At 46.5% G+C, this 23,823-nt stretch overlaps 1 protein-coding gene across 1 annotated transcript; it reads left to right on the top strand.

Annotated features, from left to right (window-relative positions):
* Positions 1 to 23,710, top strand: VPS51 (VPS51 subunit of GARP complex). The gene is made up of 10 exons (XM_060019212.1): positions 1 to 278; positions 770 to 899; positions 19,692 to 19,838; positions 19,920 to 20,139; positions 20,242 to 20,959; positions 21,352 to 21,567; positions 21,767 to 21,985; positions 22,437 to 22,558; positions 22,650 to 22,737; positions 23,350 to 23,710. Exons 1-10 carry the CDS (start codon positions 54 to 56, stop codon positions 23,608 to 23,610), a joined length of 2,346 nt encoding a protein of 781 aa, XP_059875195.1. The 5' UTR covers positions 1 to 53; the 3' UTR covers positions 23,611 to 23,710.
* The last annotated feature ends 113 nt before the right edge of the window (positions 23,711 to 23,823 follow it).

Raw genomic sequence — 23,823 nt, forward strand, 5'->3', positions numbered from 1 at the left:
ACCTCCTCCCTATCCCCTGCCCAGCTTCACTCCTGTGGGCTGCACTTGGAGCCATGGCGGCGGCAACCGCAGGACGTGGCCCGGGCTGTGGACCTGGGGACTCCCCAGAGGGGCCCGAGGCGGAGGCTCCGGAGCGTCGGCGGAAGGCGCACGGGATGCTGAAGCTTTACTACGGCCTCTCGGAGGTGGAGGCGGCGGGGCGCCCCGCGGGGCCGGACCCCTTGGACCCTACAGATCTCAATGGGGCGCACTTCGACCCGGAAGTGTATCTGGACAAGGTGTGTGTATCGGGAGGGGGAACAGGCCCCCGATATATTGCACCCCACATCACGCCTGCGACTTTGTTGCGGGGGGGAGGGTGGGGCGAGGGAAGAGGTGTTCATAAAAGCAGGATGACCCTGGGCCGGGCAATAGGGGCAGAGCTGGAAGATAAGGGGTCGTGGGCAGACTTGGACTGGCCTGAGATGGTGCGAAGTCTGAGGTCTCCTGGGCTGAGGTTCTGATAGACCCGATATAGGGGGCGTGGCCCAGGCGCTGACAGGCGTAGGACTGGGCCTTGGCTGCAGCTGAGTATTTCAAATGCCAACAAACCCCAAATAGGGTCTGACCTGGTAACTCCTGAGCTATGCCACTTATAGGTTCCTTGTCTGAGATTCCTGGCAGGGGTGGGATCAGGGTTTTCTTGCACCAAAAGCCTACCAGTTAGGGGCAAGCCTGGGGGACATGAGTGCCCCCTTGTCCTGGATACTAACCACCTAATTTCCTCCAGCTGCGAAGAGAGTGCCCACTGGCCCAGCTGATGGACAGTGAGACGGACATGGTGCGGCAGATCCGGGCTCTAGACAGCGACATGCAGACCCTGGTCTATGAGAACTACAACAAGTTCATCTCAGCCACAGGTGATTCCTACTGGGGCACACTCCTCACAGTCCCACATCCCCCAGTTTCTCCTATGTTGGGGAAGCCAGTAGAGGATTTAGACAGAGCAGACCCAGATTCTAGTCCTGCCCTGACACTAATGCACTCTCATCTTTCTCGCTCAGAGCTTTCGTGGTTTGATGACTATTGAGGTGATAACTGTTCTCAGAGGGTTGTTTTGAGGACCAAAGGGGAGAAAAGGACAAAATGAAATTTTAAAAAGAAATGAATTTACCTGAAGTACTTAGAATCTCTGACACTAAGGTTGTGTCACTAATCTCTGACACTAACCATGCCTAAGTAATGGTTAGTTTCTCTCATTAGTGGTAGCTTTCTTCTCTGGTTCAGGTCTTTCTCGAGAATGGGCTTATCTCTCTTTCATTCTCTCTTTTTTTTTCTTTCTTTTCTTCCTTTCTCTCTCTCCTTCTTTCCTTCCTTCCTTCCTCTTTCCCCTTTTCCCTTTCTCTCTTTTTAAATGAAGCAGAGAGAGAAAATGTATGACATTAAGGGACAAACATCATATAAAGGTTTTTTTTTTCCCCTTCTGTCCCCTTTATTCTCTGTTCAAGATGGTACTAGACAATGTTCAGTATCATCCACACTAGCTTTTGTCCTGTGTTGGTGAAATGCACTGTTCAGATTTTTGGGACCCACATGTACTTAGTCCTAGAGGCAGATCCTGCAGGTCTACCTGCAGTCTATGGGAATGTCTGTCCTCTGAGTGAGATGAACAGAAGAATGGGGTGACCTGACTGTTGTTTTAAAAGGATCCCTCTGTCCACTTGTTGAGAGTGGACTATAGGGAGGCAAGGATGGCAGAGACACCCATTAGGAGGCTATTATAACAGTCCAGGCAAGATGCTGGTTGTATGGACCAGGGTGGTAACCATGGAAAAGTAGAATGGCTCAAGATTCTTAAAAATTTGTTAGTTGAGGGATCTGGAATTCAGAGAAGGCTGGAACTTGAGGTACATGGAACAAGATGATCTCTCCTGGGGGGAGTGTACAGAGAGAAGAGGTCTGAGGACTGAAGCCTGGTGCATCCTAACATTCAGAAGTCATGAAAAGAAGGAAAATCTCACAAATCTTCTTTCTCAAAGAAACAAACATTTGGGAATGTTTGAGAACGACCCAGACCATGGCTGTCTTAGAAGATAACGAAGAAGGCATTCCAAGAAATGGAACTGATAAGCTTGACCAATACATTAGCTCATGGAGTGCTCATCAGTGGTGCAAGAGAGGGAAGAACTGCAGAAGCAAAGTCCTCAGGAAAGAGGGAGGGGATTGAGCAGTGCACATTGGAGAGGCTGGCCTTAACAGGAGGTCAAGAGCTCATCTACTGTAGCAGGAGGGAAAGCAGACTGTGGGCAGAGCCAGTCAGGTGGATAGGTGTGGTAGAGTTTAACTAGAGACCTTTCAGAACACATTAAGGAATTTTCCATTTATCTAAAGAGTACTTAGCTAATCAAAGTGTTTAGACAAATGAGTGATGTGATGTGTGTTTTGAAAAGATCCCTCTTGTCCCTGGCTACATTGAAAGGAATAGATTGGAGAGGTGGCTGGAGTGAGGCCATTTCAGCAGTCCAGACCAGAGATTCTGGGAGCTAACACCAGGATGATAATGGGGGGGATGGACAGTGATGAGTGAATTGAGAAGTGTTAGGAGGCAACATCGACAGGACATGCTGTTGAGGAGCTTTGGGTGTACAGAATGACCTAAGTTTCAACTTGAACAGTGGATGGTGGATGTGGTGCCCAAGAAACTGCAAGAAGATCAGGTGTAGGAAAAGGAACATAATGAGCTAGGTTTTGTTTTGTTTTGTTTTTTTAAGGGGAGCAAGGCATGAGATAAACCTGGATGAGCCTGTGGGGCCAGATCATGAAGGCCTTTGTAGACAAAATAAGAAGGATTTTGGTCTTAATCATAAGAACTCTAGAGATCCATGTCAGATAATCACAGCATCTCAGTATGGAAGGAAGCTTGAGGGGGTCTAGTCCAATCCATCTCTTCTTTCCTCAGAGTATCTCTAAGGAGTGGCCTTCTGACTCTTGCTAGAAGTGGGGAACCTTTACCTAGTGGTGAGAACTCATAACTCTTTGAAAGAACTTTGAGGCTAAGGGAGCTAGGTTTTGAGGTTTTGGAGCTGTGCATAAGGAGCTAACAAGAAGGCAGATGCATATGTGGCTCTGGAGCTCAGAAGAGAGATCTGAGCTAGAGGAATAAGCCTTGGAGGCAGCTGTGAAGAGGAGGAGAGTTTAAAGGGAAGTGTGGGCAGGGTTGCTTAAGAATGGGATAGAGCCTGAGAAAAGAAGAGAGCCCAGGACAGAGCTTGGAGGAGCGCCTCCGTTTGATGGCCATGGGGAGGAGGAGGGTGAGCCTGTGATGGAGACAGGAGTGGTCATAGAGGGAGAGTGGTGTCAGTATGAATATACATTAATTCAACTGATTCATTCATTTATTCAATCGCTTGTCAAATATTTGCCTGTGTGCCAAGTACTATTCTAGGCACCAGGGATATAGCAGTAAATAAGACAGTTTCTCAGCTGTCACAGAATGTACATTCTAGAGAAAGAGACAGATAATGAAGAAAGAAAATAAGATCAGTTCACTTCAACAAGAGCTCTGTAGAAAATGAAACAGGATAATATATTAGAGAGTGGGTGGTTGGGACTGATATAGAGAGAGTGGCAGAGAAAGACTTTTCTAAAGAGGTCACAGTTAAGGTGAATGATGAAAAGTTGACGATGGGAGGATTTGGGGGCGGAGTGGCCCAGGCTGAGGAAACAACTTGTGCAAAGGCCCTGGAAACTCTACGACCAGAGCAGGGAGAGCAAGAGTGTGGGGGTGAAGGGAGCGGGGTCTGACTGCATAGGATATACAACAGGGGTGGTGAGGTTTTTCTTTTCTTTTCTTTTCTTTTTTAGGTTTTCTGAAAGGACCAAAAAGTAAATATTTTAGGCTTTGTGGGCCATCTGGTTTCTGTCACAACTACTTATCTCTGCCATTATCATGAAAGCAACTACAGACAGTATAAATGAATGAGCATGGCTGTATTCCAGCAAAACTCATTTACAAAAACAGCCCTGGCATCCAGAGTGACGTCAGCAAAAATAGTGGAGTAAGTGCATTTGAAAATATCCCCTCCATGAAAGCAGCCCTGAACTGGCCAGAATGGTTACAATAAGCTTTCTTAGAACTCTGGAAAGTAACCAGAGGTGTGCAGCAATCAGAGGAGCATTTATTCAAGAAAAAGAGCTGAATCATGGTAAAAATAATGAATCCTATGGTATTTTAGCTTGTCCTAGCCCCACCGTTTTCTCTTAGCAGTAGCCTTGAAAAATAGCCCATACCCCTAATACTAGAGGGAGCAGAACAAGGCTGGAGTTCTTTCAAAGCCTCATGCCCAAAGAATTGTCATTATTTAACCTGTCTGGTGGTTTCCTGAAACAGTCTACCCCATAGGTTTGTCTTGACCTGGAGGTCACCCAGTGCTAAAAGTCTCTCACCAGGGCTTCCCTGGAGGCGCAGTGGTTGAGAGTCCACCTGCCGATGCAGGGGACACGGGTTCGTGCCCCGGTCCGGGAAGATCCCACATGCCGCAGAGCGGCTATGCCCGTGAGCCATGGCCGCTGAGCCTGCGCGTTGGAGCCTGTGCTCCATAATGGGAGAGGCCGCAACAGTGAGAGGCCCGCGTACCGCAAAAAAATTTTAAAAAAGTCTCTCACCAGAGTTGTTTGTCAAAAACAATTACAGGCAAATGGTGTGTCTGTCTGAAGTGATAGATAACACTTGGGCAAACAATAGTACCAACCCAAACGCTTAAAAGGAAAAGCTGAGGAATGAGATGTCCCTAGGGGCTTTGACAAGCTCTGACACATTATTAGGAATCTTGAAGGCCACAAATGTGTACAGTAGTACACATACTTAGAAAGACCTGAGAGACTTCCCTGGTGGCGCAGTGGTTAAGAATCTGCCTGCCAATGCAGGAGTCACAGGTTCGAGCCCTGATCCAGGAAGATCCCACATGCCACAGAGCAACTAAGCCTGTGTGCCACAACTACTGAGCCTGCGCTCTAGAGCCCATGAGCCACAACTACTGAGCCCATGTGCCACCACTACTGAAGCCCATATGCCTAGAGCCCATGCTCCCAACGAGAAAAGCCACCACAATGAGAAGCCTGTGTACTACAACGAAGAGTAGCCCCCGCTCGCCACAACCAGAGAAAAGCCCGCATACAGCAACGAAGACCCAACGCAGCCAAAAATAAAATAAAATAAATTAATTAAAAAAAAAATCCACCTGCCAGTGCAGGGGACACGGGTTCAAGCCCTGGTCTGGGAAGATCCCACATGCTGCAGAGCAGCTAAGCCCGTGTGCCCCAACTACTGAGCCTGTGCCCTAGAGCCTGCGAGCCACAGCTACTGCACACCCTGAAGCCTGTGCTCAGCAACAAAGAGAAGCCACCGCAATGAGGAGCCCGTACACCACAACAAAGAGTAGCTCCCGCTCGCTGCAACTAGAGAAGCCCTGTGCGCAGCAATGAAGACCCAACACAGCCAAAAATAAATAAATAAATAAATAAAATAAATGTATTAAAAAAAAAAGGAAAGAAAGAAAGACCTGAGAACGTCCTAAGCTCTCACTTCTGGCTTACTTCAGGCTCAGTGCAAGCAGGAAGTGAAGGTTAAGTGAGAGTTGTAAACCTCCTGGCTGAGTGTTTAAGGTATGCCCCAACACACACACACACACACACACACACACACACACACACACACACACACACAGCCCCTCAGTAAATACTAGGAGATTTATTAGTACTAGATACTTAAGGAGATCCTTGTCCAGTCATTAGCTAATCACTAAGCTAACCAAGTAAAGGTTTCAGTGGCTATACACAGCAAAGAATACAAACTTTACAGAGTTGGTTCAGAAACAAATTAGTACAGGTTTAGTAACTCTGAAAAATAATTAAACAAACAATAGCAACAAGGAGCAACAACAAACCCTGGGGAGGAGAGAGGATCTGATTTCTAGAGTTGCCATGTTATATCAATATTATCTAACATGTCTGTTTTTTCAATAAAAATTGATGAGGCATGCAAATAAAGTAGAAAGTTGGACCCATACACAAGAAAAAGCAGTAGAACCTGTCCCTGAAGAAGCCCAGAAGTTGAATTTACTACGTAAAGATTTAAATCCACTATTTTAAATATGTTCAGAGACCTACAGGAAGCTGTATCTAAAGAACTAAAGGAAGGCATAAGAATGTTTCACCAAATACAGAATATCAAAGAGAAGAAATTATTTAACAAAAGAACCAACAGAAATGATGAAGTACCACAATGAAAATGAAAAATTCACTAGAGGGTCTCTATAACAGATTTGAACAAGCAGAGAAAGAATCAGCAAACTTCAAGATAGGTCAGTTGAAATTATTCAGTATGAGGAATAGAAAGAAAAAAGGATGAAGAAAATTGAACAGAGCCTTAGAGACATGTGAGACACCAAGTGTACCCACATATGCATAATGGGAAGAGTGAGAGGAGAGAGAAAGTAGCAGAGGAATATATGAAGAAATAATGGCCCAAACCTACCCAAATTTACTGAAAAACATTAATCTACACATCCAAGAAGCACAACAAACTCCAAGTGGGATAAATGCAGGGAGATTCACACCTAGGCATATCACAGTGAAACTGCTAAAAAAAAAAAGAGAGAGAAACTTGAAAGCATCAAGAGAAAAGTGGCTCATCACATACAAGTGATACTCAATAAGATTAACAGCTGATTTCTGGTCAGAAACCATGGAGGTCAGAAGGCAGTGGATTCACATTTCAAAGTGCTGAATGAAACAAATGTCAACAAAGAATTATATACCCAGTAAAAATATCCTGTAAAAAAGAAAGAGAGGGACTTCCTTGGTGGCACAGTGGATAAGACTCAGCGCTCCCAATGCAGGGGGCCCGGGTTCGATCCCTGGTCAGGGAACTAGATCCCACATGCATGCCGCAACTAAATTTGCATGCCACAACTAAGGAGCTCACGTGCCTCAACAAAGGAGCTGGTGAGCCGCAACTAAAGGAGCCCTGGAACCGCAACTAAGGAGCCCACCTGCCGCAACTAAGGAGCCCACATGCTGCAACTAAGACCCGGTGCAACTAACTAACAATAAATAAATATTTTTTAAAAAAAGAAAGAAATTAAGACATTCGCAGATAAGTAAAAACTGAGTTCATTATTAGTAGATCTTTACAAGTAAAACTAATTTATTAATAGTTATATATAATAGCAAGTTTAACTGGTTAATACTAGACAATATTTATTGAGTGTTTAATATAAAACTACACTGATTGAACTGCTTACATATATTAATTAATTTAATTCTTACACATCTATGAAGTAGTTAACTATATCTCCATTTTACAGATAGGGAAACTGAGGTAATGAGATGCTAAATAACTTGGTCAAAATCTTATAGATAAGACATAATGTTTAATGCCTTGTTTCAAACGCAAAACAAGTCCAAAAATAACTTTAAAAAATCAGATTTTTTTGTTCTAGTACCTGTAGAAGGAACTGCATTTCTATAAAAGACAAACATTATGCATAATAAATAAATCCCTAAATGAATAAGTTTTATGTTAGACTGTTGTTTAACAAGTGAAAAATAAAATCATGACAATCAGAGAGTAGACAAATAGACTAAAAAAAAAACTGCCATAAAGGAGAAATAATAATTCAAGAAAATCTAGTAACCTGGGACCACTTGGTGTAGGAACCAGCAGCTCTGTCAACATCTGCAGTCACTGGCAAATCATTATCTTTGCAAAAAGTTTATAAAGTTCATCCAGAGTCAAGAAAACAGTCTAAATTACATCCACAATATTATATTTAAGAAAATAGAGGCAAGGTTTATATATTCAAAACATATTTAATGAAAACCCCTGCCACTCACTTCCTACAGGGGAAAAAAATCCTTAGTATTTGTGTGAGTGTCCTGTGGTTGCTATAACAAACTGTCACAATTTTGGTGACTTAAAATAACAGAAATTTTAAGAAAATAACAGAAATTATGGTCTCATAGTTCTGGAGGCCAGAAGCTCAAAATCAAGTTGTCAGCAGGGCTGCACTCCCTTCAAAGGCTCTAGGGGAGACTCTCTCATGCCTCTTCCAGGTTCTGGTTGACTTAAAACATTTCTTGCAGTTGCACCACTCTAACCTCTGCCTCTGTCTCCACATGGCCTTCTCCTGTGTCTGTGTCTTTATTTCTTTAATGTCAAGTGGCAGTGAGGTGGCTAGATGATAGGTCAGATTTTGCCCTCTAGTCCCATTAGTTGTGGCTGGGAGTGAAGAGGTGGCAGTCGATGACTTTATGGTGTAAAACCTTTCTATTGCAGGAGAGAGACTTGTGGATCAGGAATTGGAATATGGCCAGGGCAGGTAACAGTGCTTTGACACCCGCTAGTATTGGAGGGTCTCCTGCTAAGGTGGGGGCCGGCTTTGGCTCACTGTAGGGACAAGGACACTGGCAGTGGCAGTTCTTACTGGCGTGAGCCCTCGTGAAGGCTGCCGTTTTCTCACCCATATCTGGCCCCACATAACAACCTGTAGGCTTCTGTAAATTGAATAGAATTGAGTCCAGAAATAAACGTGTACATCTGTGGTCAGTTAATTTTTTTTATAAGGATGCCACAGTTACTCAACAGGGAGACTAGGTTTTTCAACACATGGTTGGGATACCTGGATAGCCGTATCAAAAGATTGAAATTGGATCCCTACCTCACACGCTATACAAAAATTGACTCAAAATGGATCATAGACCTAAATGTAACAGCTAAAACTAAACACTCTTAGAAGAAAACATGGGTGTAAGTCTTCATGTCCTTGGATTAGACAAGAGTTTGTTAGATATGACACTGTGATTTGTGATTTATAATAAGAAATATACATTTGGTCTTTGTGCACCACCCCTGGAATAGCTCCTAACCCCTTGTAATTCCCTATATAAGAGCCTTGTTAACAGTATTTAGTTTTGTTTCCAGTTCCTGAAATAGCTCTAGTGAAATAAAGTGACATGGATGTCTTTTGGTATTTATATAACAAGCCCTTTTCAACCACACCTGAGTTTATGTTAATGAGGTGATATTTGGAAAACTCCTAGATAACCCACGGATGGGGGCAGGTTGCCAGCAGAACCAACCATGTGATTAGAGGGTTGGAACTTTCAGCCCTACCCCCCAGGCCTCCAGGAAGGGGAGAGGGGCTGGGGATTGAATTCAGTCACCAATGGCTCATGGTTTAATCAATTATGTCTATGTGGTGAAGTCCCCATAAGCACCCACAAGGATGGGTTGGTGAACCATGTGGAGGTGTTGGGAAAGTGGCGTGGCCAGAGAGGAAATGGAAACTATACCCCTTCCCACATGCCTTGCCCTATACACCTCTCCCATCTAGCTGTTCCTGAGTTGTTTCCTTTTGTAATAAAACAGTAATCTAGTAAGTAAACTGTTTTCCTGAGTTTGCTGAGCTGCTCTAACAAATTAATTGAACCTGAGGAGGGGGTCATGGGAACCTCCAATTTAGAGCCAGTCAGTCAGAATCATAGCTGACAACCTGGACTTGTGATTGAAATCTAAAGTGAGAGAGGATAGTTTTGTGGGACTGAGTCCTTAACCTATGAGATCTGACGCTAACTCCCGGTAGATGGTGTCAGAATTAAGTTAAATCATAGGATGCCCAGCTGATGTCACAGAATTGCTTGATGAGTGGAAAACCCACACATCTGGTGTCAGGTGTGAAGTAGTGTTGAGAGTAGAGACACACAGGAGTGGGTTTTTACTTTATAGACACCAAAAGCACAAGTAATCAAAGGAAAAAAATTGGATAAATTGAACTTAATCAAAATTAAAATCTTGTGCTTCAAAGGACACTATAGAGAAAGTGAAAGGACAGCTCACAGAATGGGAGAAAATATTTGCAAATCATATAGCTAATAAGGGTCTAATATCCAGAATATGTAAAGAACTTTGATTAAGTCAGCGCTAAAAAGACAACCCTGTTTAAAAATGGGCAGGGGCTTCCCTGGTGGCGTAGTTGTTAAGAGTCTGCCTGCCAGTGCAGAGGACATGGGTTCAAGCCCTGGTCCGGGGAGATCCCACATGCTGCGGAGCAACTAAGCCTGTGCACCACAACTACCGAGCCTGTGCTCTAGAGCCTGCGAGCCACAACTACTGAGCCCACATGCTACAACTACTGAAGCCCACACGCCCAGAGCCTGTGCTTTGCAACAAGAGAAGCCACCGCAGTGAGAAGCCCGTGCACCACAACGAAGAGTAGTCCCCACTCACCACAACTAGAGAAAGCCTGCACGCAGCAATGAAGAGTCAATGCAGCCGAAAATAAATAAATAAATAAATAAAATTTTTTTAAAAATGGGCAAAAGATTTGAATAGACATTTCTCCAAAGAAGATATACAAATGACCAACGAGCACATGTAGAGGTGCTCAACATCACTGGTTATTAGGGAAATGCAAGTCAAAATCACATGAGATAACCACTGCACACCCACTAGGTTTTCCAGAAAACGGAATAAAACAAATGTTGGTGAAGATGTGGAGGATTTGGAACCCTCTGCATTCCTGGTGGGAATGCAAAATGGTGTACCCGAAAACAGTTTGGCCATTCTTCAAAAGGCTAAGCATGGAGTTATCATGAGGCCCAGCAGTTCCACTCCTAGGAATATACCGAAGAGAATTGAAAACATATGTTTACAAAAACACATACACAGTTGTTCATAGCAGCGTTATTCGTGACAGCCAAAAAGTGAAAGCAGCCCAAATGGCCACCAAGTGATGAATGGAAAACAGGTGTGGCCTATTCCATACAATGAAATATTATTCTGCCATGAAAAAGTATGATGTACTAATACATGCTACAACTTAGATGAGCCTTGAAAACATGCTAAGAGGGAAGAGATATGGGAACATATGTGTATGTATAACTGATTCACTTTGTTATAAAGCAGAAACTAACACACCATGGTAAAGCAATTATACCCCAATAAAGATGTTAAAAAAATTTAAAAAAAGCTAAGTGAAAGAAGCCAGACACAAAAGGCCACATAGTGTATGTAATTCCATTTATTTTATTTTTTTGGTATTATTATTTATTTATTATATTTATTTTTGACTTCGTCGGGTCTTAGTTGTGGCACGCGGGGTTTTTGTTGAGGCGTGCACGATTTTTCGTTATGGCGTGTGGGCTCTTCCTTATGGTGCGTGGGCTTCTCTCTAGTTGTGGTGTGCGAGTTTTCTCTAGTTGTGGCGCACAGGCTCCAGAGCACGTGGGCTCTGTAGTTTGTGGCACATGGGCTTAGTTGCCCCACGGCATGTGGGATCTTAGTTCCCTGACCAGGGATCGAACCCACCTCCCCTGCATTGTAAGGCAGATCCTTTACCACTGGACCACCAGGGAACTCCCTAATTCCATTTATTTTAAATGTACAGAATAGGCAAATCCATGGAGACAGAAAATAGGTGAATGGTTGCCAGGGACGGAGGTGAGAGTGAAATAGGGAGTGACTGCTAAGGGATACAAGGTTTCTTTCTGGGGTGATGAAATAAAGAATTGGATAGTAATGTTGGTTGTGCCATCTTGTGCATATAATAAATATACTAAGAACCACTGAATTTTATGCTATGTCCATTATAGCCCAGTTGAAAATCAAAAAGCCAAACCGCTATCAAGCCAGGTTTGACCCGCAGGGTATATAGTTTGCCAACCTTTGGCCTAGACACTGAGTTTGTTTATGTAATAATGCATTTATCTGTTCCAAAATTGGAAAGGTCCCAAAGGTTGTATAGTGAAAAGCCTCTTCCCATTCCTTTCCCCAGGTAAAGACAAAACAATCTTTAATGGTAAACTTTACTGAAGATTAACAGAAAAGTGCACAGGTCATAGTGGCCAGCTCCTGGAATTTCACAAATGGAACACCTCTGTGCAGTCAGCATCCCAGTCAATCAACAGCATGACCAGCAAGGCCCCCTCCAGCCTCCTACCAGTTACCACCCACTCTCCTCCCAAGGAGAGTTTGCTCTAGTTGCAAACTACTTATCTTAGCAAGCCTGAAAGAGTTCGGGGATGTACAGTGTAGTCTTTATTACTCAGTGGTGTGGATGGTTTTTTGTTTTGCCGTGGTGCAACTTTTATTTCCATTTAAATGGCTCTGTGGCTGTGCATTCAACAGCAATGCCACCAGTACTAGATTTTCTTTTATTCTGTTTTAATGACAACTTAGTTTTTGGATTTTTTTTTCCCTTTGAAAGTCAGATTCAAGTTTCCTTTCTGATGTAGTACCTAAATGTCACGGTCCCAAACACCCACTCCAAAACGAATCGGCTCCTCTGATGGTAGCATTTGACAGCCCTGGAAGGAGGTTGTGTCATAGGTTAAATGGTTTGTAAGCAAAAACAAGAATTCACTGGGGGAAGACGAAACGCCTCATGAACTTCCAAGCCTCTTCATGATCGTCAGCCCGTGAGCCTTCTGGTACCTGAGCTTCCATCTTTTGCCTTTGCTCTGGTTTTATTCAGTTAGTTTTTTTGTTTTGTTTTTTTGGCTGCATTGGGTCTTCGTTGCTGCGCCTGGGCTTTCTCTAGTTGGCCGCAAGTAGGGGCTACTCTTCGTTGCGGTGTCTGGGCTTCTCATTGCGGTGGCTTCTCTTGCTGTGGAGCATGGGCTGTAGGTGCACAGGCTTCAGTAGTTGTGGCTTGACAGCTGTTGAGCACAGGCTCAGTAGTTGTGGCGCACGGGCTTAGTTGCTCCAAGGCATGTGGGATCTTCCCGGACCAGGGATCGAACCTGTGTTCCCTGTGTTGGCAGGCAGATTCTTAACCACTGCGCCACGAGGAAAGTCCCTTTCATTCAGTTTTTAACTGCACGGCACTGTCTGTGCTATGTCCATTAATTCATTATTTGTGAATTGGCAACAGTCACCATTTTCCAAAAAATATAAGTAACTCCAACCAGTAGCCCCAAAGAGTAGTACAGATGTTTCATATTATGGGACTTTATTTTTTTAGTTACCTTCCTCTCTGTGGAATCTAAGAAGGGTGAATGGTCTTGTCCCACAGACTGTGTTGCTAACATGAGAAGTTCATTTTGTGATTCTTGGTCTACCTCTTCGTGTAACTTTTTAAAAAATCTCTTAATTGTTCTGTAGGTGTTAGCTCTGTGAGTTCTTGTGCATTTTTTTTGTTTGATTTTCTCCAGCTATTTTTTCCCTGCATATTTTGTGTCTGTCTGTTCCTTTTTATTGTCATTGTCATTGATGTTTTTCTCCTCACTTTGCCCAAGCTGGGTTGCTGCCCCAATCCTGCTCAGAGAACATTCCCACAGTCCAGGAGCCACACACAGGCCAGGTGTGGGTGTGCGAAGGCTCACAAGTGACTGCTGTTAGATATTGCCATATTCTTTTCCGTAGAAAATGACCTGTTTGCACAACCACCAGCAAATAGGAGAACAGCTCTTTCCATACACCCTGGCCAACACTAAGTTACTAAAATTTTCAGTCTTTGACAATCTGAAAAGTAGTATCTCTGTAGTTTTTTTAAATAAGATTATTTTTTTACATATTTATTTATTTGGTTGCACCATGTCTTAGTTGCTGCACGTGGGCTCCTTAGTTGCGGCAGGCAGTCTCCTTAGTTGCAGCTCATCAGCTCCTTAGTTGCGGCACATGGGCTTCTTAGTTGTGGCATGTGAACTCTTAGTTGCGGCATGCATTGTGGGATCTAGTTCCCTGATGAGGAATCGAACCTGGGCCCCTTGCATTGGGAGCGCAGAGCCTTATCCACTGTGCCACCAGGGAAGTCCCTCTGTGTAGTTTTAATTTAATTTCTCTCGTGAGGTTGAACATTCTTTGTATGCTTAAGAGCTGTTTGATATGCCTTGTCTGTGATGTCCTCTTCCTATTTTTCTATAGAGTTGTTCTTTCTTCTTTTTCTTTTTGGCCATGCTGGGCAGTTTGCGGGATCTTAGTTCCCCACCCGGGGTTGAACCCAGGCCCCAGCTGTGAAAGTGCCAAGTCCTGACCACTAGACCTCCAAGGAACTCCTGAATTGTTCTTTTTCATAATGATTTGTAAAAGTTCTTCACATATTAGGGAAAAGTAGCCCTGTATGGTATGATTTGCAGTTCTTTTAAAGTTCGTTTTGATTTAGCTCATGGTGGTTTTTGTTGATCAAACAATTTTATTAATCTCTTCTTTGATAACTTCTGAGTTTGAGGTGTTTCTAAGCAAGACCTTTTCCATTCCTAATATTATTTTAAAATTCTCCCTGACTTTCTTCATGTACTTTTGTGATTACATTTTAAAATCACATTTAAACTTTGATCCCTCTGCTCTGTGTGTATATAGAAGGTGTGAGGTCTGAGTCCAACTATATATATATATATATATATATATATATATTTATATTTTTTTTTTTTTTTTTTTTTTTTTTTTTTTTTTGCGGTACGCAGGCCTCTCACTGTTGTGGCCTCTCCCGTTGCGGAGCACAGGCTCTGGACGCACAGGCCCAGCGGCCATGGCTCACGGGCCCAGCCGCTCCGCGGCATGTGGGATCCTCCCGGACTGGGGCACGAACCCATGTCCCCTGCATCGGCAGGTGGACTCTCAACCACTGCGCCACCAGGGAAGCCCCCAACTATATTTTTATTTTAAATGGCTTTCCAGTTGTCCCAACACTATTTAATAATTCATCTTTTCCCCACTGACTTGAAATGTTACCTTTATCATAATAGTAAATTTCTTTATGTTTCTAGATTTTTGAAAAACCTGTTTTGTTCAATTTATCTCTAATTGTCCATGTACCAGTGCCACACACTTTAAGTTACTGTAGCTATAAAACTGCACGTTTTAAATTCTAGTAAGGCTAGTTCCTTCTTACTCTTTTTCACTTCCAAATTTTAGTTCCCCCTTCTTATTTTTCCACCTGTTCATCAAATTATACTTTTTAAAAAAAAGGAGGGGGGTCTCTTAAAATTTTACTGGATCAAGTTAAATTTCTAGGGAGAATCAACATCTTAGGTTTTGGGGCTTCCTGTCCAAGAATGTGGTATGTCTTCACACTTCTTCAGGCCTTCTAGTATGTTCCTCAGCTTATAAAGGTTTCTTTATGTAAATGTTGAACATTTCTTAAATTTATTTCTAGATATTTTGATCTTTTAAAATTACTATTTAAAATGGGTCATTTTCTACTGTATCTTCTTATTACTATGTGTGAATATTGTTGCTTAATTCTATAGGTTTTTTATATTAATTTCATGTTCAGTCACCTTACTAATCTCTTATTGTTTGTAGTAGTATTTTCAGTGATTTGTTTTTTAGAGTTTTCAATTTATGCAATTATATCATCTGCAAATAGTGATAATTTTACCTCCTTTACAATTTTTGTATCTCTGTAATATATTACCTGAGTCTAATTGTGTTGGCTAGTACCCCAGAACAATGTCAGACAGCAGTGGTGATCATGAACCTCCTTGCCATGTTTCTGATTTTAATGGGAATTGCTTCTAGCATTGCCTCATTAAACATGATGCTGGTGTTTGGAGGTTAGGGAAATATTCAGCTGTTCATATTTTATTGAGAGTTTTTTTTTAAAAATCAAGAATAGCCATTGAATCGTCTTTCTTTCATCTCTTAATATGGTGAATTATTATCGAGATCCTCTCATATTGAGCCGTCCTTGCATTCCTGAAGTAAAAACCATTTGGACATATTTGTCAATTATTCTTTTAATACATTGCTGGATTCTGTTTGTTAATTTATATGTGTATCTCCATTTATTTAATTAATTTAATTAATGTATCTATGCATCTCAATTCATAAGATATGAATGTGTCACTTGCATTTTTGAGCTATTTTTGTCACATTTTTGTATCAGTGTTATGTTTCTTCCACAAAGTTAATGTGAACGCTTTTTTAATTTTCTCTGCTTGAGTACTTCTTACACAGAGCTTTGGAATGAGCTGTCCTTCAGAGCTATGGCAGCACCCCCATGACATCCTCTGGCACCTTTGTTGGGGGGGGAAGGAGAATCTTTCTTTTTTTTTTTTAATTTTTAAATTTTTGGCTGCATTGGGTCTTCATTGCTGCACGCGGGCTTTCTCTAGTTGTGGTGAGCGGGGGCTACTCTGTTGCAGTGCACAGGCTTCTCATTGTGGTGGCTTCTCTTGTTGCAGAGCATGGGCTCTACGCGTGCGGGCTTCAGTAGTTGCAGCATGTGGCCTCAGTAGTTGTGGCTCGCGGTTCTAGAGCACAGGCTCAGTAGCTGTGGCGCACAGGCTTAGTTGCTCCATGGCATCTGGGATCTTTCCAGACCAGGGCTTGAACCCGTTTCCCCTGCATTGGCAGGCAGATTCTTAACCACTGCAACACCAGGGAAGTCCTGGAGAATCTTTCTTTGACAACATTCTCAGTTCTCTCTGTTCATGTATTCTTGCGCTTCTGGAATTCATTTAGGTAAATTCTGTTTTTTTGTAGCAAATTATCCATTTCATCTAGGTTTTCAATTTCTTTACACAGAATTGAGCTAAGTTGTATCTTGTGATTTTTTAAATATCTGTGTATTTGTGGTTGTTTCTCCCCTTATTTCTTACTTTGTGTATGTTTTTTTCCCCATTTAAAGATTAGGGTAGCTCACATTTTATATATTTTGTTTTTCATTTTTTTTCAGTGACCCTGACCTTTGATCTATTCATTAGTTCTCCCATTTAAAAAAATAAATTAATTTCTGCTTTTAGCTTTATTAATTCCTGCTTTCTTTTTTATTTTTCTGCTTTCTTTTTCTGGTTTCTTTTGTAGTGCTTTTTCTAACTTCTTGAGTTGAATGTTTATTCTAATTAGTACTATAAGAATTTAGGACTGCTTTCCTGAGAACATTGCTTCAGCTATATCCTATAGGTTCTTATAGTGTTTTGATTGTTGTTATTTTTTACATATACAGAAATTTCAGCTTTGATTTCCTTTTTGATCCAGTAGTTGATAATAATGAGGTTTTCTCTAAATAATGGGATCTCTTTATTTTCTAGTTTTGTTATTAATCTCTAATTTCATTGCATTGTGATCAGGGAATGCTTTCTGTACCATTTAGTTTCGTTTCTTCTGTAAATTTATTGAGATTTTTTGTATGACCTAATATGTGGTAAGGTTTTGGTGTATTTTATGGAATCTTGAAAAGAATAAAAATCAAATAGGTCTTCCATATTAATGATATTATTTAGGACTTCTGTAGCTTCATTTGGTTTTTATCCTTTTGGTCTGTCACGGATTGACAGAAGTGGACTAAAGTCTCCTATAATAGATATGTTTCTGCTTCATCCTCATTGCTTTCATTTATGCATATTGATGGTGAGTTCCAGAGTGGAATTAGGGAAATTAGTTGGGAAATGTTAGTAGTAGTTGGACAAGAGATGATGGTGGCTTGGAAAGAAAATGTTGGAGGTAAACCTTATGCAACTTGCCGGTGGACTGAATGTAAGGTGAAGGAGAGATAAGAATCAAAGATGACTCTTAAGAAATGGCCAGGAGGGCTTCCCTGGTGGCACAGTGGTTAAGAATCCGCCTGCCAATGCAGGGGACACGGGTTCGAGCCCTGGTCCGGGAAGATCCCACATGCCACGGAGCAACTAAGACCACAAGCCACAACTACTGAGCCTGAGCTCTAGAGCCTGTGAGCCACAACTACTGAGCCCGTGTGCCACAACTACTGAGCCTGGAGCCTGTGCTTCGCAACAAGAGAAGCCACCGCAATGAGAGGCCTGCGCACCGCAACCAAGAGTGACCCCCGCTCGCCGCAACTAGAGAAAAGCCCGCGTGCAGCAACGAAGACCCAACCCAACGCAGCCAAAAATAAATTAATAAAATTAATTAATTAAAAAAAACAAGTAAAGAAATAAATGAACAGGAGCCAAAATGGAAAAGGTTAGTGGAGGAACAGGTTTGGGGGAAGTCAAGAATTCTGTTTTGCGTATGGACACCAAGGTGGGAAAGTGGTGGGGAGGGGTGGTGGTGGGATGAACTGGGAGATTGGGATTGACATGTATACACTAATATGTATAAAATAGATAACTAATAAGAACCTGCTGTATAAAAATAAATAAAATAAAATTCAAAAATTTTTTAAAAATTCTGTTTTCAACATATATTTGAGGTGCCTGTTTGCCATGCACATCAGGATATTAAGTAAGTTGTTAGGCAGGGCTTTGGTCAGGACTGGAGGCAGAAATGTCCAAGTCATCACAGCCGTGGGACAGGATGAGACTCCCTCAGGGTCTACTCACTCTGCAGGTTTGGAAGGCGTTGATGTTTGCTTGTATTTTCTCTGTGAAGTGTGAATCAAGGTCACCATTTGAGAGTTGGGGCCATGTACTGGCGTTTTGAGAACTGAGGACAAAATGTTATTTTGGAAAATGGAAACACAAGACTCACTAGAAGGTTTGGAAGGACAGCTGACCAGTGTGCAGTGCTGCTTTGGGACTTAAAGTCCTAACTTGAAAGGGAGGCCAGTTGGTATGATTTTGTGGCTCATTTTCAGCTGTCATTCTTAGGGAGTGGGTTGGTAATTGGGCTTAACCTGTGGTAGGGTTCTGCCGACAAATAACGGGGGCCAGGGGGCAAGAGATGCAAGGGGCTTGCAAATGGGTGCTGATGCTCGTGGAGGACCACAGATTCTAAGAGGAGTGAGGAAGGAAGTGCAGCCATGAGAGGTATTACAAACAGTGACCAAGTGGTAGGGCTGCTGGGTCTGGAGTTACTGAAAAGGCCAAAGGATTGTTAGGGCGGGGTCAACAGGGTGAATGATCAGAAGGTTGTGAGGCTTGAAGCTAAGGTTTTAGAGGATGCAGTTCTTAGCAAGGGCAGGGAGAGTGTGGCACAGATGAGGCAGATGCAAGAATGGATGGAGTTGAGGAGGTCAGCAAACGGAGAGTCAAGAATGTCCAAAGGCTCATCCTTGTGTACGCTGATGTCCACGAGGAGGTGTGGCCGTGATCTGGAACTGAGGGGCGTGGCAAAGAGGACAGTAGGGATGGCAACAAGAAGGGGTGTAGTTTGATGTCATGGTCTTCAAAGAAGCTGGGGTCTCAAAGAGAGGAGGAGTAGAAGCTATCTAGAAGTGTTAAGGGGCCAGGCCCTGAGGCATCTGGGTTGAAAGGAAGAACAGCCTCCTTAGGCAGGTTTCTGTCAGGACCAAAGGGAAAGAACCCTTCAGGGAAGGTCAACCATGTTCTAGAAGGCAGAGTGAAAGGGTTAGGGAATTCTGGGAAAGAGGTAAGACTGAACTAGTATTTACTGTCTGTCCCATGGCAGGCAGGGTGCTGGGCATGGAGGATGCCCTTGGGAACGAGCAGACAGGTCCCTGCCAAGTGCCCTGGGCCCTCCTTTGGATCTGGGCATCTTCTGAGATCAAGGACTGCGGCTTCATGGGCATCTCGCCACTGCACTGGGGCTAGGGGCACACACGGGGTGTTCAGAAAACGTCTGCTGCACTGACTAATGACACCTCACCCCCATTTATAGTGACCAAGCACCACTGCAGTCCTCCTTTTCAAGCACCTAATCATCAATGTGACCCTCGAGGAGTGAGCTCAGGCGCGTTTGGGAAGGGGGCGGGTGTGTGTGAGGGCATTTGGACTACCTCTCAAGCTGAGTGTTCTGCCTGTGGCCCTAGTCATCTGCCTTTCCCCCTCTTGCGCCCTTGTCCTCCTAGACACTATCCGGAAGATGAAGAACGATTTCCGGAAGATGGAGGATGAGATGGACCGGTTGGCCACCAACATGGCAGTGATCACGGACTTCAGCGCGCGCATCAGCGCCACGCTGCAGGACCGCCACGAGCGCATCACCAAGCTGGCAGGTGCGGCCCGCCCCAGAGCTGGTGCTAAAGTGGGCCACCCCCAGGGAGTTGGGGCTAACACCACCTCCCCCTGTCCCCCAGGGGTCCACGCGCTGCTACGAAAGCTGCAGTTCCTCTTCGAGCTGCCCTCGCGCCTCACCAAGTGCGTGGAGCTGGGCGCCTACGGGCAGGCGGTGCGCTACCAAGGCCGCGCGCGGGCCGTGCTGCAGCAGTACCAGCACCTGCCCTCATTCCGCGCCATCCAGGACGACTGCCAGGTCATCACGGCCCGCCTGGCCCAGCAGCTACGGCAGCGCTTCAGGTGTGGGCTCTGGGCCCTCATGCCACACCCGCTGGTCTCCTGGGTCTGCCCCCGCCCCGAATTCTGTCTTCTTGCCCTTCACCTCCCTCTCCCTTCCCGCAGGGAGGGTGGCTCTGGCGCCCCTGAGCAAGCCGAGTGCGTGGAGCTGCTGCTGGCCCTGGGCGAGCCTGCGGAGGAGCTGTGCGAGGAGTTCCTGGCTCACGGCCGAGCGCGGCTGGAGGAGGAGCTGAGGAGCCTGGAGGCGGAGCTGGGGCCCTCCCCTCCGGCCCCCGACGTGTTAGAATTCACTGACCGCGGCGGCAGCGGCTTCGTCGGGGGCCTCTGCCAGGTGGCGGCGGCCTACCAGGAGCTGTTTGCGGCCCAGGGCCCGGCGGGTGCCGAGAAGCTGGCAGCCTTTGCGCGGGAGCTGGGCAGCCGCTACTTTGCGCTGGTGGAGCGGCGGCTGGCTCAGGAGCAGGGTGGCAGTGACAACTCCCTGCTCGTTAGGGCGCTGGACCGCTTCCACCGGCGCCTGCGGGCGCCCGGGGCCCTGCTGGCCGCTGCCGGGCTGGCAGAGGCCGCCACAGAGATCGTGGAGCGAGTGGCCCGCGAGCGCCTGGGCCAGCACCTGCAGGGCCTGCAGTCGGCCTTCCTGGGCTGCCTGACGGACGTGCGGCAGGCGCTGGCCGCCCCTCGAGTTGCTGGGAAGGAAGGCCCCGGCCTGGCCGAGCTGCTGGCCAACGTGGCCAGCTCCACCCTGAGCCACATTAAGGCCTCGCTGGCCTCTGTGCACCTCTTCACTGCCAAGGAGGTGTCTTTCTCCAACAAGCCCTACTTCCGGGTACGATCTTCCCCTGGGCATCCTTTTTCTTTTTTTGCTTCCTTTTCAGGGCATTCTTTCATTTATCTTGCATGCAGGTTGGCAGCTACCAGGGCACACAGTCCTCGCCCCAGGCAGTCTGGATGTGGTTTCAGGCTGCCTTGAGAAAGGCTGGCATAGCCTGGAGGGGTGGGGCAGGCTCTGAGGGCATCTGCAAGCAGGGTCCCCAGTGCTGGCTTTGCCCCCCTGCACTCCCTTCCCACAGCAGGGGAGCTGCTCTGGGGTTCTGGAATGCGGGGTGAAACTGTCCCTTGGAGAGAGGCCAGGGCACTTCGAGTCCCAGTAGAAGGTCACTAGCAGCCTCTGCCTGGAAGGTTGGACCTGCTGTGTATCTGGGGCGCTCCTCCTCACAGGGCGAGTTCTGCAGCCAGGGTGTCCGTGAGAGCCTCATCGTGGGCTTCATCCGCTCCATGTGCCAGACAGCTCAGAACTTCTGTGAGAGCCCCGGGGAGAAGGGGGGCGCCACGCCGCCTGCCCTGCTCCTGCTGCTTTCCCGCCTCTGCCTGGACTACGAGACCGCCACCATCTCCTACATCCTCACCCTCACCGACGAACAGTTTCTGGTGCAGGTGAACTGCTAGCTCAGAGCAGGGTGGGGGGAGGTGATGCTAGGAACACAGGAGGCTGGGCAGTGCCCTCATGGTCAGGGCTGCCTGTGCCCAACTCAGCCTGCCCCTTGCCCAGCCTGTGCCCAGCTCCTGGTGGCCAGTGGCTGCAGAGCTGCCCCCAGTACCCACTGCCTGTCTGTCCTCTGCATCCCTGGCTCAGGACCAGTCTCCAGTGACACCCGTGAGCACACTGTGTGCGGAGGCCAGGGAGACGGCACGGCGGCTGCTAACCCACTATGTGAAGGTGCAGGGCCTGGTCATATCGCAGATGCTGCGCAAGAGTGTGGAGACGCGGGACTGGCTCAGTACCCTGGAGCCTCGGAACGTGCGTGCTGTCATGAAGCGGGTGGTGGAGGACACGACAGCTATCGACGTGCAGGTGCTGCCCTGGGCTGGCCAGGGGAACTCTGACGTGGGCTGGGGGTGCTGGGGGAACAGGCCTCTGAGGATCATGCCAGGAGGGGCCAGGCAGTGCCTGCATCTACGGCCTTCCTCCTCAGCCATGGTGGCCTCATCACCCGCATTTCAGCTAGGAGGAGGAAGCTGAGGCCCAGAGTCACCCAGGAAATCAGGCCAGGGTTGGCCCTGAAGATTTGGCCTCAGTACCAACTCTTATGTTCCACTCTTGCCCCACTCCACTGGTTCTGTAAATAGTGACGGGGTACCAACTAGGTACAGGCCCTAACTACCCTGTGGTTTTTATAACGGTTGTGATTCTTACAACAAATGAGTGTGTAACTTAGGGCATCCTTGGCCCTTGCCCAAGGCACCTGGTGGGCTGCATGTTCCCCGTGCCCTGGCCTCCTTGCAGTTCCTCCTTCCCCCACCAGGTGGGGCTCCTGTATGAGGAGGGTGTTCGCAAGGCCCAGAGCAGCGACTCTAGCAAGAGGACCTTCTCCGTTTACAGCAGCTCTCGGCAGCAGGGCCGTTATGCACCCAGCTACACACCCAGGTCTGGCTGGTCAGGGTAGGCGCAGGGAGGATGGAGAAAGGAGGACCGGGGTGCAGGGGTGGGCTCTGATTGCTTGTCTCCTCCCATTCAGTGCCCCAATGGACACCAACCTCTTGAGCAACATCCAGAAGCTGTTCTCTGAGCGTATTGACGTGTTCAGTCCTGTGGAGTTCAATAAGGTCTGAAGTCCATAGTGACCCTGCCTTCCCAGGGCCCCTTGGGAAGGTTGGCTGAAGCAGCCCCGCACTGGCCCAGGGAGCCCTAGGACTCTGATTCCCCGCCCCCCACCCCGTCTCTGTTTCTGAGAGATGTTTCTAGGAGTGAGTGGTCATCCAGAGCCCCGCCATCACCATCTCATAGCCCTCTGCCCGCGTCTGGGTGATAATCTAGTATACCTCTTGGCCCTCGTCCTTATCCCCACCATAGCCCTGGGTCCTCCCCAGGGATTCCTAGTCACACCATGGGCCCTGCCCCAACCCAGCCCGTGCTCAGGGACCTGATACTCTCCCTCCAACTTAGTAAGCTTTTCCCCTCCCCATATCAGTGCTGACCCCCATCTCTGCCTCAGGTTGCTGGGCCCTCCCCGTCCACTCTCCTCCAGATGATGGGGCCAACCTTGTGTGGTCCCTCCCTCTTACCTGGGTCCTGGGACTTTCCACCCCATCACAGCTACTGGCATTTTGCCGTCTCCTTGGCCCCTGCACAGAACGTGGGTGCCCTTCCTCGGGGATCTAGTGCCCCTCCCCAACACCTGCTGTAGTGGGTCTGCATCCCTGTGTCCCTACGTGCAGGTGTCGGTGCTGACTGGCATCATCAAAATCAGCCTGAAGACACTGCTGGAGTGCGTGCGGCTGCGCACCTTCGGGCGCTTCGGGCTGCAGCAGGTGCAGGTGGACTGCCACTTCCTGCAGCTCTACCTGTGGCGCTTTGTGGCTGATGAGGAGCTTGTGCACCTGCTGCTGGACGAAGTGGTGGCCTCAGCTGCCCTGCGCTGCCCGGACCCAGTGCCCATGGAACCCAGTGTCGTCGAGGTCATCTGTGAGCGTGGCTAGGCCCGGTCACACCAATCCATTCATCCCCTGGTGGCCCGACCTGGTGGCCCGCCCTGGTGGCCCTTCCCCTCGGGGGCCTGCCTAATAAAGACGTGTTGTCTCCTGCTCCCTGTCGCCTGCATGGGCGGGGCTTGTGGGGGGAGGGAGGTGGAGCTGTGAGCCTGAGACTACAGAGGCGGCTTTGGAGGCGGTCCTGTTGGTCTCGCCCCTGAG

This window comes from Delphinus delphis, chromosome 8 (genome assembly GCF_949987515.2).
Source record: "Delphinus delphis chromosome 8, mDelDel1.2, whole genome shotgun sequence".
NCBI lineage: Eukaryota > Metazoa > Chordata > Mammalia > Artiodactyla > Delphinidae > Delphinus > Delphinus delphis.